Source organism: Agelaius tricolor, unplaced genomic scaffold (assembly GCF_023055355.1).
Source record: "Agelaius tricolor isolate 1412-34295 unplaced genomic scaffold, bAgeTri1.0.p SCAF_2, whole genome shotgun sequence".
Classification (NCBI taxonomy): Eukaryota; Metazoa; Chordata; class Aves; order Passeriformes; family Icteridae; genus Agelaius; species Agelaius tricolor.
This window is the reverse complement of record NW_027269262.1, coordinates 21,006,540-21,024,438: the sequence shown is the minus strand read 5'-3', so window position 1 is coordinate 21,024,438 and position 17,899 is coordinate 21,006,540. Positions and strand designations below refer to the sequence as shown.

Sequence of the window (17,899 nt, the reverse complement as noted above, 5' to 3'; positions counted from 1 at the left end):
AGAAACATGTACGGTTAGGTAAATTATTCTCAAGTTAACTTTTAACTCCTATGAGACTCAAACTAACTACGTTTAGTTTACTGGCATTTAGCTCATTGGTATTTTGCACATTCCATGGAGGTGTATATTTGGTGAAAATGAAATTACCATTCTATGTGAATAAATAGTATTCCTACTGTAAAGTAGGAACTGTTCAATTTCTCTGGCAGCTGATTTGGAAATACTGAATTTCATTACAACCTACTGTACTTTTGATAGCATTATGTGAAAATTAAATATTAATGACTGGAGGAAATTAAAGCCTGCCATGGTTGTTGCAGTCTCTGCAACCCAAAGATGATCTGCAAAGTGATGCTGACAGCTTAGCTCAAACATAGGCTGTCCTGTTACCGTCAGGTCCACATTCCTGGAAGAACAGTTCCAGGAAGAGAAAAAACATTCAGTATAATTGCACCGAGGAAATAAACCTCAGCAAGATCATAAATAAGTGATATGAAGGAGGTATTAACAATTTTCATGCCATGTAGTCACTTTGGAGAGTTAACCACGTTTGTATATACAGTTCTGCATTTTACTTTTTCAACACGAATAGACAGTATCAGAAAAGGTTCTGGATTTGCTTTTTTCTTCTCTCCTGGGAAAGAACTATCTGTAAATTCTAGCTAAAACTATTGACAACTTTTAAATTTAAAAAAAATGCTGAGCATGAGGCTAAGATTGTGCAGTTCATGATGATATTGATGCAGTCACCAAATATATGTAAGAAATTGCTCAGCATGGAGGGCCAGATCAAGCCTCTTCTACAAAAATACCCTGGACTCTAGTCACTATACAGTCACTAGACAGTCACTATACATTTCTGTTGATGCCTTCTTGTCTTCCATGTTGAATGTATTTAAGTATTAATTCTGGCTCCTTTACTGAAACTCACACTTAATTTGCTAGCTAGACTTTCCGAAAGTTCTGGCTACTCTTCCTCTGTCTTTTTGACCCTATGAATAATTAAATAATTTTTACAACCCATGCAAAAGGAATCATGGAGAGTTTATTTGAGAATATTCTATACCTTAATGTCTGGTCCGTTCCCTTATGAGAACCTTGCCTCAAACCCATTGTTCAGGTGAGTTAAAGCAAGGTTTTAAACTTTCACCTCTAAGAATACTATTTAATAACAGATTTTTGTGTTATTCAGGATATTCAATAGTAGAACTTCCTCCAAGTAATTTATTGGAACACTTCCAGTTCCTGTACAATACATAGATGTTCACTGAACCAAAGGAAAAGCAAATTAATTTGATTACTCTATTCACATCATCTCCTTAGGGATACGTAGGGAAATTATTTTAGTATGGTACAAAGAAAGTGTTAGGAACTATTTCTGACACTGGCATATTTCAGTGGGCCCTGGATGCAGGAAAAGAAGCCATGGAAAGGCTTTAATGGAAAAGAACCATAGAAATTATATGAAAGTGAAAGCAATTCCATGCAATTGGAAATTCAGAGTTCAAAGTTTCCGGTTCACTGAAAGAAGACTGGAAGAGGACCCTCAGAATGTAGATGCACAAACACATTTGATTGGATAAGTACAGTCTAGTTGTAAAGCATAATTTTGTTTAAAGTACATCATAATTACTGCTTCCCACTATCTGCTTGCAGACACTCTATGAATCCAAAGACATGCAATCAAATAACATCATCATGTATTGTTGCTGGATTTCCCTGCATCCTGCAGCAGCACTAGTCACAATAGTTGAACAACAGTTCAGGAACAAAGCAACTCCCCACCTTTAGTTAGGAAGATGCACCTTCGCTATTCAGACTTCTTCCAGTTGCTATATGGCAGTGATGTCTTTCAGCCCTGCAAGATACAACCTCACCAGAAATCCACTGAGTACAAATACTGGCCTCTGCTCCTTTTGGCCCTCAGCAAAAACTAATTCACAGACTGAAACCAGAATTTTCATATGAAAATCTGGAAGATGCTCATAAGAGAAGAAGCAATCCTGATTTCATGTGTTTCTTTGTAAGATGTGAAACAAAGAGAAGTTCAGATTTCAAGGGCAATGAAATGACTCAAGAAACATATCCTGAGTTCGGGTTGTTGCCTTGTCTAATCCCCAAGTAAGATAATGAGTATCTTGGATGAAGGTTAGAAGGCAGAATGGCAAGAGTACCAAGCTATTATATAGCATATAATCATGAAGAAGACAACCCTGGGTTCTGGGTTGTATGAAATCTGGCAGAGTCTGCTTTGTAAGTCAATTTGAATGTAATTGCTTAAATTAATAAATCACTTAGACTGATTTTGTAGTGAATTAAATTAGCAATAAGTCTTCAGTTAAAGAGAAATTAGTCATAATTATAGAATTTTAGAGTGTACAAATGAATATGGTAAATAATATACTGCTTGAAAATTTGGCCTAGTGGAAGAATTAAGTAATTTATTAATTAATATATCACACATAATGTATAATAACTAAAAGGCTTTAAAAATATGCATAATACATTTATAAGAATTAGTATAATGGATTCATTACAGTTTTAATTAATCAATAATTTAATGAATAATTTAATTTAATTTAATTATTAATTTAAAAATTAATAATTTAATTTATTAATGTATTAATATTGGTATTAATAAGGAGTTTTTATTAGGTTGTTATTTAAATATATATTACACAGTAAAATTTTAGCAGTCAATTGCATTAGTTTTTTTCAGGTACTGCTAAATAATCTCAACTACACACTGTGTAGGTGCTGTTTGAATCAATGCAAATTTTTTTCTAATAGTTTGAGTAGCCATTGTTTTGATCACTCACAAGATTCCATTTTTATAAAAACATATAAGCTGTAGTGCTTAATTACAGAGAGTGGCAATTTAGATACTACATATCATATAATATTAGAGCTCTATCTGTGTAAAAACAGAATAGCTGCCTTTGTTGTATACACTGTACCAGATACTCTCTATTTCTCTCTAACCATATCATGAATATGTCTGAAATGCCTTGGCGTAATTAAATTAAATTGCACAATATGCTTCTGAAAATTTCCAGCTGTCTAACGTTACACTCTGTGTCAACAATCATATTGCTTCAAGAAGCAATGGTTGCAATACCAAAAACTGTAATATCCATTCATATCACTGTGTTTGAAAATTCCCAAGCTATAAATTGTTCTTGGCTTGATGGTGCTTATATGGCTTACATATAACCTATGTACCATCTCTTGCAGTAAAAACACAGACATAAAATAAAAATGCCATCCATTTCTCTCAAATACCAAAAGCACCAAAAAGAATGAAAGATAAGTACATGCTATTAATATGGAAAATACATTTATGGAAAAACCACTTACTGTTCTGCAATTGTCATTTTTTTAAGTTTATTACTATAGACACATTCACATTTTGTTGGTTCTAGACAATAGTTCCCTCTTTACATTTTTATTACATATGATGGTCTTCTTTTCAGAACAGAAACTCATAAGATTGTTCTACCTTACAGTCAGCACAGTTTCTGGATTCCTTAACAATATTAACAGTAACAGTTGAGCTCTGATTAAACTAATTTAGGACACTCTTAGAAGAACACCTTAGGAGTCCCCTAGCATATAAGCCCTGAAACAACTTGCTAGCCACTTGAAAAAAATGAAAGCAATTAGGAAGAAATCCTTTATTCAGAGGGTGGTGAAGCACTGGTTGAAGGCCTGGTTAGATGGGATCCTAAGCAACCTCATCTACCAAGTGGCATTCCTGCCCATGGCATTCCTGCTCATGGCATGGAGGATTGGAACTACAGGATCTTTAAGGTTGCTTCCAACCCAAACCATTCTATTATCCTATGATTCTTTTTCACCTCTCTGAATGGATAGAAACAGGGAAGTAGACCTTCAATAGGCCCTGGTTCTGCCACTGTAGTCACACAAAAATTTATTGATTTCCAGAGTTTGTGGGCAACTCATCCTTACGTGGATGATGTCTAATGAAAAAGCAGGGAAGCATCTCCATCTCAGATGGAATTTTCACCTACTCCTTAGACTCTGGTTAAATACCAAGCCTGTGAGCTGAGAAAGTGCAGAGTGTTTAAGTCTCCTCTGACTGCAGACAGAGGTAATGGAACACATTTCAGGGCTGTGAAACAGGTAGTGTAAGATCTCCTGGCTCAAAGAGGTAAATGGCTTAGACATCTAGTAAAGAGAGGACCTAATACTCTTCTTCAGGTATGTTTGTCCAGTCAGGCCTGACTGACTTAGTAACTTATGCAGATCCAACTCTGAATTACAGAAAACTGACTGTGAATCACCACCATAAACTATACCAAAAAAAAAATAATTTAAATTGCCATTATACTGACATTGGACTGTTTTTTGCTATGCTGTATGGAAGAGAACTGTTTCTCTTGTATTAGCCTTAACTCATAGAGGATTCTAAGGGACAAGAGAGATGAAGGAATGCATCATTTCTCCAGTCAGGGAACTTGGAATGAGGTGTTGAACAGGAAAAGTTGGTATTTTAGTGACTGTGAAAACAAGCCTAAGCAACCTTCCAATAGAAGAGCTTTTAAAATGCCACTTCGTGAATGCCTGATCATGGTCCACCAAAATGAAGCAGCCCAGACTCTCAACCAACAAGATAACCAAGTCCAGTGGTGGAATCCTCCAGCTGGAAGTTAAGTAGCTGCGACTTTGGACCCACATCCTTCAGAAATGATGATGGCCACAGTCAGTCTGAACAGTTGGATTGCTCTCTTCCAGCACATACAGGAGTTTTCTGAAAGTGCTTTTCCTTTAGTAATGAAAATTAACATGAGATGTGCAAATTAACCATCTCTTTGAAGGCACGCAAATTCGTGCATGAACTTGAGTTTGTAAATAAAAGTTAGGTTTCTAAAGAATTTTCTTTTTCTTATCATAAAACATATTTTACAAAACTCTCTTCCCCTACAAGAGGAACAACAGGAAAGACAGGGAGAGAGCCTTTATTGGGGAGCATAGTGATAAGATGAGGTTTAGCAACTTTAAACTAATAGAGAGTAGGTTTAGATTAGATATTAGGAAAAAATTCTTTGCAGTGAGAGAGGTGAGACACTGGAACAGGTTGCCCAGAGAAGTGGTGATGAAAACAGAGAAAGTGACCCTGGGACAGAGACATGGCTTCTTATTCACACTTCAGATATGCTAATGCAGGATTATAGGATATAGCACTGCAGAAATTCTAGATTATTTTTAAGTAAACAGGTTGGAAGCCTGTATCTCTGAACCCAAACAAGGAAGGAAGAACTTTGAAGGTTATCTTGAGGACCTGATGCATGAGAGTTGTACAATGAAGACAAAGACTCACTTGTGTCACATGATGACCACCAAGACATCTGGAAGTACTTGAAGTATTGAAACTTCTTTCTATTCTAAAACAATCTAGACTAGAAGACTGAAGTCCATAGATCTTCTAGGTTTAATTGCTGGGGCTAAGTTCACAGCAATTGTATCAGTGACATCTACAAAAGCAGGAGGGTAAGGCCCAGAGGAAAGAGCAGCTTTTAAAATTCCAGCAGCCACTTCCCACTGAACGCACAATAGATTTTCCACAAATATCTGAACACAGTCAAGTACATGGCATCAATTCTCAGTGGAGAAACTCTGATCTAGGCACATTTCCATAGAACCAACAGCAATTTCACATATTTCCTAGATTTTTAACCAAGGCTATAAGAAGGAAAGGGCAGTAGAAGTAGAGAATTTTGAAATCCCAGAGATTATAGGATCATAGAATTTTAAAGTTGCTAAAGATTTCTAAGATCATCAAGTCCAACCATTGACCTAGCACAATTCCTTTCAGCACTAAACCATATTCCCAAGTGCCACATCCACATGCCTTTTGAACACTTCCAGACATGATGATTTCACCATTTCCCTGGGCAGTCTGTTTCAATGCCTGACCACCATTTCAATGAGGCAATTTTTGCTAATCTCAAATCAAAACCTCCCCGGGCCATTTCCCACAACTTGAGGCCATTTCCTCTTGTCCTATTGCTTGTTCTTCACTTGGGAGTAGAGGCCAAACCACCTCACCACCACCTCCTTTCAGGTAGTTGTAGAGAGCAATGATGCACCCCTGAATGCAATTCTACAAGATGTATTTGAAGGTCCCTCTGTTTACACTGGGAAGTGGAGTATATGAAGATCTTTTTTGTAAGTTTGACAGATATCAGAAAAGCATCTGTTATTCATCTAATTTCTATTTGGTGCAAGCATCCAGAAGGCAATGAGATGATATGCAGGACTCTGTAAATGGTGGGTGAGGAGGAAGTGACCCTCTTTATTAAGTCTTAGGAGGATTTTAGGTCAGCTTGTACATTCAAATACCATCAAAGTGTCCTTTTTGGGAGGTGGCATCAAATGATTTGAGCTTACAGTGATTTTTATGGTCACTAAAAACAGCGGCTATGTGGAGGAACAGTGCTGCAGGTGCAGGAGAAGGATGAAAGTGTGAGTCTCCCATATTCTATTTCTATTATTCTGATGTGACTCAGGGAGCTCACATCAGCTGTTACACCCATTCCTTCAACTAAAATTTGTCCAACTGCTCTACTCCTATGAAAGAGCAGCCCTGAAACAGATGCGGACTTTAGTCATTCAAGGAGGAACACAATGTTCTGGGAGTAGCCAAAAGCTCTAGTAGATTGTAAATTGTAGATTGCTCAGATAAAGCGATGAGAGATACATAAAGTGTTCCATTAAGATGTAGACTCTCAGTCTGTCTGTTTCTGCCCATGGAGCAGAGGGAGCCTCCTTAGCATGAAAAAAGAGAAGGCATACTGAAGTTTACTCTCATTTTCTTCAGTTAAAGATTCCTGGCTGCCAGTGTCACGGAATTTGCTTTATCCAAAATATTTATAGTGCTTGGAATAATATGCTTCCAGTGTTAGGAGAGTAGTTAAATGTACATAAAGTTAGCTAGCATTTGATCTTGATGGCAAGGTACATGACTATGTGAAACTGCTAAGGAATTATTTTATTATATCTGTTCTTTAGCCATGAAAGATGATAAAAATGAGCCTTAGCTTAGGAAATAGCCCCCATCCACTAATATGGCTTGTGAGGGTAACAGTATGGTATATTCCTGTACTGGGAATAAAGTCATCACAGAACTGGCAAAGTTTAATGCTGCCCTGAAGGGAAGACACTGCCAGAAAAATATGCAAAAATGAGACACATACACACTAATAGAGTAGGGAGTAAGGAAACAGCATGTGGCCAAGAATGAGAATACTCATTCTCCACGAGCTTCACTGAAATGTAAACAAAAGAAGAAGAAAAATAAAAGAAGAAATAAAAGTAAATAAAAAGGAAAGTTGAAATAAATTTTAAAAAGAAGCAAAGAACCCCATGGCAAGAGTCAAGCAGGCAAAACGCACAATGAGGGTGCTCTGACTCAGACAAGTACTTCAAAGGAAGTGAGGTCAAAGTGTTCCTTCACCGTTGCACTGTAGCCACAAAAGCAGGCAGGGGCAATTCTCCGCACACTGCTGAAGCAATAAGAAAGAGTCTTCAGAGTGAATATCAAACATCCAATTTGAATCTATACATGTGACAAAAAATTTTTTAAAATACAAGTGCAATAGGTACAAAAGCTGTCTCTCCAGTACAGCAAATTAAGAAAGAAGTAAGTTGGTATGACTGCCAGTCATTGGGATGAAGTGCTGAAGACTTCAGTGAGAATGGACCAACATTCAAAACCAAGAAGTATTAAAAGTAAATTTCAAAATTAATTTAATAAAATCTTCTTTGACAAATTTCAGTTGTGGATAACAGTACAGAGACACTTCAGAGTTAACACAGACTGGTAGAGAAGTCAGCATGTATTGACAGTACTTGGTGCTCAGAGCATGCTACTTGCACTGCCAAATTGGCATAAGGTAAGGAATCATGGACACACGGTATGAAAGCAGTACACCATCATGTATTAACAATTTTTCATATTAAAAAATAGAAGAAGCCTGCTGAAACAACCACTTCTTGGTTTCAGTATTTTTCCACTAGTCTCTGTTGATAGGAATTAAAGACTTAAATAATCAGGATTTTTGACATATGACAAAAAGACAAAAATTTGTATTGTGAAAACTCAGAAATCTTTGATCACTACACAAACTTCTAGCAGATCAAGCCATTGGGAAAACACCCAAGCACAGAAAATGACAAAAAAAACAGTAATACAAAGGTTTGTGAATGCAGGTCTGATACCGTATCTTAAGCCTTGCATTGTTATTCTTAGCATTTCAAATGGCAGCACTTATATATATGTAGCAACCCTGATTCCCATTGACATCCTTTTCTACTTTTGGATGTTTTTTTATAATGAAGTCTCTTGCAAATATGTAATTTATGCTTATATTTCCAGCAATAACTGTAATTGGATATATTTCCTCTGAAAAACAACCTGCCTCTGTATCTCATGCAAGTCATTCTGCCCCATGAAAATCATAGGCTGAAGGAATCTAACTTTTTTTCCTTGAAGTATTTAACCCACTATTTAATATAACAAGATAATGCCACTCTTTAAATCTATATTATATGTCTTACCACTAAATCAGTAGGACACTTGTAATTAAAAAATTATTTCCAAGAACCATTCACAGTTTACATTGCACTGTTTTTTTCACACTATTCTAGCAGTCAAACTGCCTTGAGCACAATCTACACATCTCACAAAATAAAAACAGAAAGCAATTGAATTTTAATAAGCTACAGAAAATAAAAGTGTAATGTATGAAGGGCACACACCCACATACTTTTAAGGCTATTTTTTTTTAAGTATGACCTGCTTTTTTTTATTTTGTATTTTACTTGATTACCTTAGAATATACTTGGAAGTCTGACAGAACTGTTTAACTGTTTGATTTTCTCTGTAATCCCCCATATTTCTTCCTGATGGCTTCAGCTCCCACTTGATGTGTCCTCTGACCTCTTAAGATGAATTTAATTTCTTCTCATAACTTACAAATATGCTTCAAAGGAATATCAAAGTCAATATCTAGTATTTTGTTATTAGTTCTTCTCTATCCCTACCCAACTCTCACTGTGATGATAGAATCAGTTCCTTTGTTCAACTACTGTTCTTTATTTTTTCATGACTTTCAGATCATTGGTACTTATGATATTGTTCCAGCCCCTCTTCTCTCTCACCTGTCATTAATTATCAATTAGATCCATTTTTCTAAAGTTTCTAAAGCTTTTTTCTTCTTTTCCACTGTAATGTCCACTTTGCACTCCTTCAGCTCTGTATGCTAGCAGCCAAATATTCAGCTCCTAGTGTGCTAGCAGTGCACCAGTGGCCTGCTTACTTGCTCTGTGAAAAATGTGCTCTCTCATCTGAATGGCCAACCAAATGTTTTTCTCAAGCTAAACTGACTTCTGTCTCCACACCTTTTTACCACCTTTATTTGCCCGTTCTCTACTCCTTTTATTTCCAAGTCTTTCTATGCATTAATTACAAGAAAACAAAGAAAACACAATATGAAATTCATTATTCCATCGGAATTTTCTCTTTGATGCCTTCAATTTTTTGCATTTCTGTTTTTAAGTTGATGTCCTTGCTTTTATACTCTCCGTACTCTGCACCACTTTTTTAAGCTGGCACTTGCTTACCCAATTCTGTTTTTCACTCCCTCATTTACCTTCAGATCTTTAACAGAAAGTAAACATAAAATGTATTTTGCCTTTCCCACCACAGAAAAAACCCCCAGCTGCCCTCTCCAACAGCTCTGCTATCCTTTTGTTTCCTAACTCATTAAGCATGATACTTAGAACTGATCATAATCACCATCTACCCAGTGCAGTCACTGAGCTGACTGTGAGTATATCAGATTAAAACGTCTATCCAGTCTAGTAAATTCTCCCTAGAAGTGGCCAAAAGATGCTTACAAAAAAAAAAAAAAAAAAAAAAAGTGTAGTGTGAGAAGTACAGGTACTGTATCTATGATATCTATGATGATGACTGACATCTAGTTTTCTGTTTCAGATTTCTCTCTCCTGTCAAGACTAAAGAATTAGTCTGCTTCTACCACTTTTTATATGGATTTTACCATTCAATTAGGGTCATTAAAATCTCTAGGATTTTCTGTCCCAGCCCTATAGTTTTATCGCTCCAAAACATGAATTTGTTCTTGAAATGATCCTTAATTCATCAGGAATTATCTTAAATTTAAATATATATTTGGATCCTCCTGTTCTCAATATTTCTAAAGCTTGCATGTGCTTTCTATGTAGCACATCTAAGTCTATTCATATGTAAAAGATAATTTCTCATCATCACTTTTGTCTTATGTCTTAATTACCATAACACATATTTTAAGCTCATGACAAAAGTAATTTTCTCAGCAAGGACAAAACTGCTTCAAGTACAATTCCTTTTATTCCACTACTTTGACCATGTTACTGGCCTACTTTCTCCACTATGATAGACTCTCTTCTCCATTACATGAAATTAAAAAGACTTTATTTGATTTTTTTAAGTCCTTCCAGGCATTTATTGATGTATTAATTACCTTCTAATGACTACTCAGGCATTGAATCTCGTTTCCATTTAGTTCGTAATACCTGTCTCAGCCAAGTATTTTATTTTCCAACAGCCCTTGCATAGTGCTTTCATATTCAAAGGGTGCTTGCAAAGCTTCATTATTTTCTTTTTAAGAGGCCTCTTAAAATACATCCCATTTGAGATGCCAAAAACTTAACTATAGTTAGAAATGGCTAGTGTACCAGGGGTCTTGGTACCAGGGCTAGTGTACCATAGATTTGTTCCTTATCTCTTTTTCAAACTTCTTTGTAAATTGTCCAATATTGGAACAATCCTTTTTGTTCTTTTTTGTCCACTGACATATGGAATAGCACAATGTATTCTTCTGGATCTTCAGTACAGGAAGAGACATTAATAGATTGTCCTTAGTACATTGTGCAGTTTAGAATGCATAATTGAAGATTTCAGCCTTTCCCCTTTCCCCTTTTTAGTTATGCCTAGAAGAACTTAATGCTGTCATCCAGCTGAGCATAGTCATTAGCAAAAACTTTTACTAAACATTTACTCTACAATTTTGTCTGGACACTGACCTCCATACTGAAGTAGCTGAAGAACATGACTTTTGCACTTTTTAGTGTAACACACATTCACATACTTGCAGTCTGTTATGCAGTTTTGCTCATGCTTATCTAGTTGATGCCAGTGAGCTTTCTCAAATGAGCGAGGATTACGCACAAAATTTGGAAAAGTGAAACCTCACCTTTTGAAAAGGTACCACTTTAATTTTTTTCTATTTTAAGAAATCAGGCCTAAAAAGTAAGCATTTACTTATTTAAATAAGTGTTATGATTTTACTGGTATATCAGAAAAGGTGTTGAACTGCCACACAATTAGGTTTTAAATTAGCACATCCATCTACTGTATTACTTTTGGAATAGGTCCATTTCACCAAAGTACCAGAATATAATGTTTTAATGAACAGGATTTATCAAACACCTAATGTAACACCATTTTATGACAGACTACACTAACAGTCTGGAAAAGGCTACTCTCTAAATATCTTTACTACTCACTTATAGAAGTGACAGGTTTTAGTACCAAAGTATATATTCTCAACTTTTGCATTATTCTATTCCACTTTTAAACATTAATTCTCAATCTTACAAGAGCACTGATATTCTTCAATACACATTCATACTTAAGTGCAAGTCTAGTGAACTAATCTCCTGACAGCATAAAAATTACATAGCACCAATAAAAATAAAACAATGTGTTTATACTTCTTTTAGGAATATATTTCCTTTAGGAAGGAAATCTGTACAAATTATAAGCTTATAATGAACTAATAAAAAATATTTATTTTTGCACTTTTTTTCTTTTTTTGTTAATCTCAATTATAATTCTAAATTAGTTTAACTTCCAAGTCACACATTTGAAGTTTCTCTCTCCTTTTTAAGTACTTCCAAAATGCCCTGCCCAAAGCAGTTTTTATTCAGCTCCCCTCATTATAGTTTGAGGGACAGTAAGGAAATTTCCTAGTTATTAACATAGCCCAGCCTATTACTGGATCAAATTCCACCCCGCCAATGGAGCAAGTCCAGCAACATGAACGTGTGTTTTCATAATTGGACTAGTACAAGATACACCTTTCTGATATGATCCTAAGAGGGATACTGAAAAAATTCCAAATCTCTGTTATACATCATATCAAATGTCATCAACTTGTTTGTGTGCTCATCTTCCACTGCTAGCCCATGGGTTAATTTGGGGTTTTGTTTATGTTTTAAGGTTTATTCCCATAATAAAATCTATGTGTTTCCAGGATTAGATTCTTAAAGGTGAATTATGTAGTAGCTGCTGAATCCGGAACTGGAACACTGACAGTGGAAGAATTTCTATCAAAATAGAAATATTCTGTTTCTTGAATGTCCTGCCCCAGGAGATGCACCCCTTGGAGATAACTTTGCCTTCCATGAAGCAATGGAAACCACAGAACATGTTAGATATTAAATGGAATATTCACATCTATTCCAATGTTCTGATCGAAAACAAAGGAAAATCTTTCTTAAGTCTCTACACATTCCTTAAATACATGAGGTGAAAGCAAACCTGAAGAGCTGTTGTAGATCTGCACAGACCTGAGAGTAAATAGACCAGGCTTGCATAGACCTGGCACAAATCTGCATTCACCTGAGAAAAAGCATTTTGTGTTAATAGCACCAGTTTCCTCTCCTATGACACTGCCCACAAAGTTCTAATAAGTAAAAGACTGGTAGAGACAATTCTGGGAAGATGGACTGAGGTGGACTAGTGGTTGTTGACAGAGTAAACTACTCCTGTCCAAATACTGTATCTAATGTAATGCAAGAAGTCCTGACTTTTTGGGAACTTTTAAGTACATTCACTACTTCAGCTGACGATGTTTTAAAATCCTTCCGTATTGAAATGGTCTTACCCTTAGCTTTTTGCTAAAACTAACCAAAAAGTTACCTTAAAATGAGCATTTGTGTAGCATAGAAAACGACTCAGAACCTGTCCAAAAGTTTAAGCCAAGCCAGTGGCTAAAAGCAGCAAATATTATTACAGTCAAGAGTATGGGGAGTAAGCGCATTTTAAAACTGATTCCCCTTATAAAATTACACAGATGACTGCAGTTTGAGACTTCCTTTCAGGTTCTGTTACTACAAGACAAATATTCTGTGTAGGAGACTGAGAAAGGTACTACTGTGTTTCCTCAAAGAGATGTGTGATCTTTTGGGTGTCAGGAATTTGACCTCAGGATTGTATGTCCAACTTATTATTTGAGTGGCAACTCTATGAAATCTTTCTGTATGCTATTTTGTCTTGAAAGAAAGGACAGACTTAAATAACTTACCTAAATAATGAAAGACAGGGTGAAGAATAAATAAAGAATTAAGCTATTTAATAAGAAACATGAATCTGGTTTCATTCCCTCCTGCCCCCCCCCCCCCCCCCCCCCCCCCAAAAAATAAGAAGAAAACGGTGACAACTAATGCAATGAGTGGCATTTAACTTTTGTCTCTTCAGTTTCTTTTTACTTCCCTTGTAAGCTTGGCCAAACTTTGTTGCCTACTGCATCATCTACTGACTCTTCTTCGCTTCTCTTTTCCACAGTTGTTCTTCAAACTTGGGCTTGATTCTGCTGTCCACAGATAGGTGTCTAATGACTTTTCAAATGTCCTTTAATATTCACTTGGCCTCCATCTGCAGTTCCAGAGTCCCTCACAAGTTCTGTCATATCTGCTATTCTGTTACACATTTTGACTACCTTAGGACATCTCAAATAGTACTAGATGCCTCTTTGCAGGCAACTGCGTCATGTCTTTGCTGTCTAACAATTTTCAGATACTATAATTGCAAACTATTGCTAGTAATCCTTGCTAGGAAAAGGATGAGATTGCTGTGGAGATGCAAGAAATAAAGACTTTTTAAAAGGTTAAAAAAGCCAAAAGTATTAAACTCCATGCCAAACCATGCCTGTGTAGAAACAGAATCTACCACCTTCATTTTCTGGAATGTTTTACAAATCATTTACTTTTTAACATCATAAAGATTCTATCCAGGAAAGCTTACCAAAACCTTTCCTTTGAGAATTTATGAAGGAAAAAAATTGAACTCCACTGGCTCTGAAAGTACTTGCCCATAATCTGAACAGCTGTAAGCAAGTACTCCAGATATTCTGTATCCAAGGAATGCTTATCACGTTCACACAACTGCCATTACCACCCAACCATGCCTTTTCTATAAAACTCCAATCAAACACAGGCACAGAAAAATGACCCGTGTGCTCTGGCCTTTGAGAGCTCCATCATCTCTGAGCTCTTAGGATCAAAACTAAAAAAAGATACAATTATCTTACTAAATGTGTTCCTCAGATGTTATAAAATATAATTTCCAAGATGGAATTTAAAGTCCCTAAAGAATTCTGATATGCAAAGTGGTATTAAGGCTTCCCTAAGAGATCTGGTGGAGCTTTGAGTTTCTCCCCCACCTCTCCCTGAACACGCTACCACTACAATGCTCTAACTTACATCTCATGTTCTGATGCTGCTGAAATGGAGCTCTGGAAAATGCTACTGCACATTTCAGCTTCTGAAACAGCTTCTGGTGGACAGAACTTTAAGAGTGTTCTACTGCTCTGAATTGTGCCAAGACTGAAAAGTCCCCTCCTTTTACATTTCTACAGTAGATGAATACACAGACAACAGAAGCTTTCTTCACCTCTCCCCTCTGAATCCCAAGTTGAAGAAAGAACAAAATCAACCTTTGAGTGAGTCTTGAACAAACAATAAAGACATTTTTAAAGTTTAAGAAGTTAATCTGGGAAATCCAAGTTTTCTGTCACATCTCAGCATGATTTAACTACTTACAGAATTTACCAACCTCTAAAAACCATTTTTACAGCAAATCAAAAACTAGAAGAACATAACAGAACCAAATCACTACACATTTTAAGATGTAACTGGTCTTAAAAACCAACTTCAAGTGGGTGCAAGTGCTAGCTGGTTAGGCATATAGGATCTTCTGCTACATTTTCCAAAAACCTTGGAAGTAAAAGTAAGAATAATTTTGTTAAAAAAAAAAGACTGAAAAGACATACTTTTTTTTTAAAAGAACAAATTACCTGACAAGGCTTTTTCATTTTAATGGCTATAACATGGTATCTGTAACAGCAGAGTTCACAGGTCCATGACCCTCTTTCACTTATCCACTTTAAGAGGCAAAGCTGATGCGTGTATCGTACCGAGCCATCACAGCGGCAAGGGTTTAACAATTCACCCTGGAAAGGCAATACAGAAACATCAACTTTAAAGGAACCTTTCACATACATGTACACTCAATACCAAAATCTTTAGGGGTCTGTAACAATGACCTGGTCTCTATCTCACTATCTGTAAAAGCATGTATTTTTGGCTATGAAATACTCAAAAATGTAATTGTCTTAAAAATACCTAGCTGCTTCTTCTGAGAAAAGCCAGAAAGCTGTCTACACATGTTCATCTACCTGTGTGAAACAACTGAAATATTATCTTGCATTAAACAACAGTACCATTAGCCCTTTCAAATACCTCAAAATGTATCAAAAGTGGTTTGATACATATCTACAACAGCTATTTGAAATCACCATTCAGAAAGAAATGTGTGATGTCACAATTCCAAGACAGCCTTACTCTTGGAGCATGGCTCTGTGCTGTCCAGCTAGCCAGCTGTCAGACAGGACCTTAAATAATGTAAGTAAGCACTTCCCCCAGAGTTTCTGTGTTATATAAATCAGCTATTCTCTTCTTTCCAACTCCAAGACAAGCTATAAAATTCTAGTTACAGATCCATTGCTGATATTATGCCCAATAACGTCACGACAGAGATGATACTTGGAGGTCTTCTCAGCATTACCTGTAAACTAACACTCTCATTTTAAAGTCTAACAGAAACCTGAGAAATTCGTACTGTGTAGAGTCCCTCAGAGGTGAACCTGGGAGCGGGAGCGCCAGAGGACACCCCGCGTGCGAGCCAGACACGGCAAAATTCCTGAATTCTCCCAAAGCTTTGCGCCGGCTCAGGTTCGCCCCAGGCTTTTGCCCCAACCAGCCCGCACAGCGGCAGCCGGGGAGGGCGATTCCGTCCGGGGAGCGCCGCCGAGATCAGCACCAGGGACAGGGCTCGACCCCGAGCCGAGGGTGCGGCGGTGCGCGGGAGCCGCCCGCCCGCCCCCGGCGCCTGTGCTCACCTGCTCGGGGCCCTGGAAGCAGATCTTGCAGATGGGGCCGGCCCCGCCGCCGTGGCCGCCGCTGCCGCTCTCGCTGCTGCTGCACACCGAGCGCGTCTCGGGCTTGTCGCCGCCGGCGGCCCCGCTCTCCGAGCCGCCCCTCCGGCCCTCGCCCTCCTCGGGGGTGTCCCCGCTCGCCTCCCCCGCCCCGGCCGGCAGCTCCAGAGGGGCGGCGGCGGCTCGAGGCGGCTCTCCGGCAGGGAGCACGACGCTCCCGGAGGCACAGCTCATGCCCCGGGGCACCCGCTCCCCCGGGGCGGGGACGGCCCGCAGCGGCGGATGGCGGCGGCTCGGGGGCGGCTCGGGGCTGCCGGCGGCCGGGAAGGTGACCCGGCGGGCGGGCGCGGCCGCTCCCTCACGGCCCGGCGCTCTGCGAGGAGCGGCGCGCGGGGCCGCGGGCGGCGGGGCGGGGCGGGGCGGGCGGCACGCGCGGGGGGACGGAGCGAGGGAGGGACGGAGCGAGGGAGAGAGGGAGGCGAGGGTCCGGCGCCGGGCACCGCCGCCCCCGCACCGCTCCGGGAAAGCCGCCGCCCTCGCCAGCGCCCTGGCGCCTGCCCAGCCGGGCGGAATCCCTGCCCCTTTCCGGGACGAAAATCCCTGCCTGCTCTCCCGTCCGCCCCCGGCGTTCCTGCCCTCAGCACCGGCTTCCCCCGCACCCCGGCGGCCGCGGCCCCTGCCCCGCCCCGCGGGCACTGCCTTCCCTTCCCTGGCCTGCCCTTCGGGGCCACCTCCTGGCCCCGCTCCCGGCGCCCTGTGCTCAGGGGGCTCCTTAACCACGGGCGCCAGCGCCGGGGGATGCGGCCCTTCAGGGGACACCTACGGATCTTTCTACTTTATTGGGGTTTTGGCTGCAGGAAGCTGCAGAACGAATATTCAACAGTTGTTCTTTAGGTGTGAAACAGTAGCTCTCCCAGTCTTCTGTGGCTGCCTTTTATTTTTTCCTTTAATTCATTACATCACCTTATTTTCAAAATTAAATCTGCTAAAAGCATAATGATCAAATACCTTCTAAAAAAAATCCTCAGCAGTTGGAAATTCTTTAAAGTTTGGCTGGGGCTGCTGAAAGAAAGTAGGTGTGAATTTCAGCATCAAGTATGACACCAGTGCACATTTGATCTCGTGAAGATGACAGCAACTGTCTGTGCAGGGAAGGAGAGAGAAATAAAACCTTTAAAAAAAAAAAACAACCAAAAACAATTGCCAAGCCATATGCTTTTCCATAGCCACATTTAGATCCAAAGAGTGATGAAATCACACGCCTTCCTCATTGGCCACTTCTCTGTAGTCTCAAGACAAGGGAGTACCTGATGAGCTCAGCCAGTGCCTTCACTGGCTGTGTTGTGATCGTAGTGGCTTTCTTGGTGTAGATATTTTATCAGAAGACTGAAGCAGCACACAGAACCAAAGCAGCACTCCTCAGCCCACGATCTCACGGCATCGCGTGGCTCTCGAGCTCTTCAGAGAGGCTTGCAGAGTATATTCCAAACACCTGGTCCAACCTTTCGGCCTGGCTGGAGACAAGCTCAGCAACGTGCTGTTGGCAGAAAAGCATCAGACCCATATTGCAGGACAGTGACATTCAAACCAGTTGGGGC

The 17,899-nt window shown here is 39.2% G+C and overlaps 1 protein-coding gene across 1 annotated transcript in view; it reads right to left on the bottom strand.

The window, feature by feature from the left end:
* Positions 1 to 16,856, bottom strand: part of MARCHF11 (membrane associated ring-CH-type finger 11) — a 32,697-nt gene extending 15,841 nt beyond the window's left edge. Inside the window, exons 1-2 of the mRNA XM_071454008.1 lie at positions 16,266 to 16,856; positions 15,162 to 15,317 (exon numbers count right to left, since the gene is read on the bottom strand). Of these exons, the coding sequence (XP_071310109.1) occupies positions 15,162 to 15,317; positions 16,266 to 16,535 (426 nt within the window). The 5' untranslated portion in view covers positions 16,536 to 16,856. The remainder of the gene's footprint in view (positions 1 to 15,161; positions 15,318 to 16,265) is intronic.
* Between the last annotated feature and the right edge of the window lie 1,043 nt (positions 16,857 to 17,899).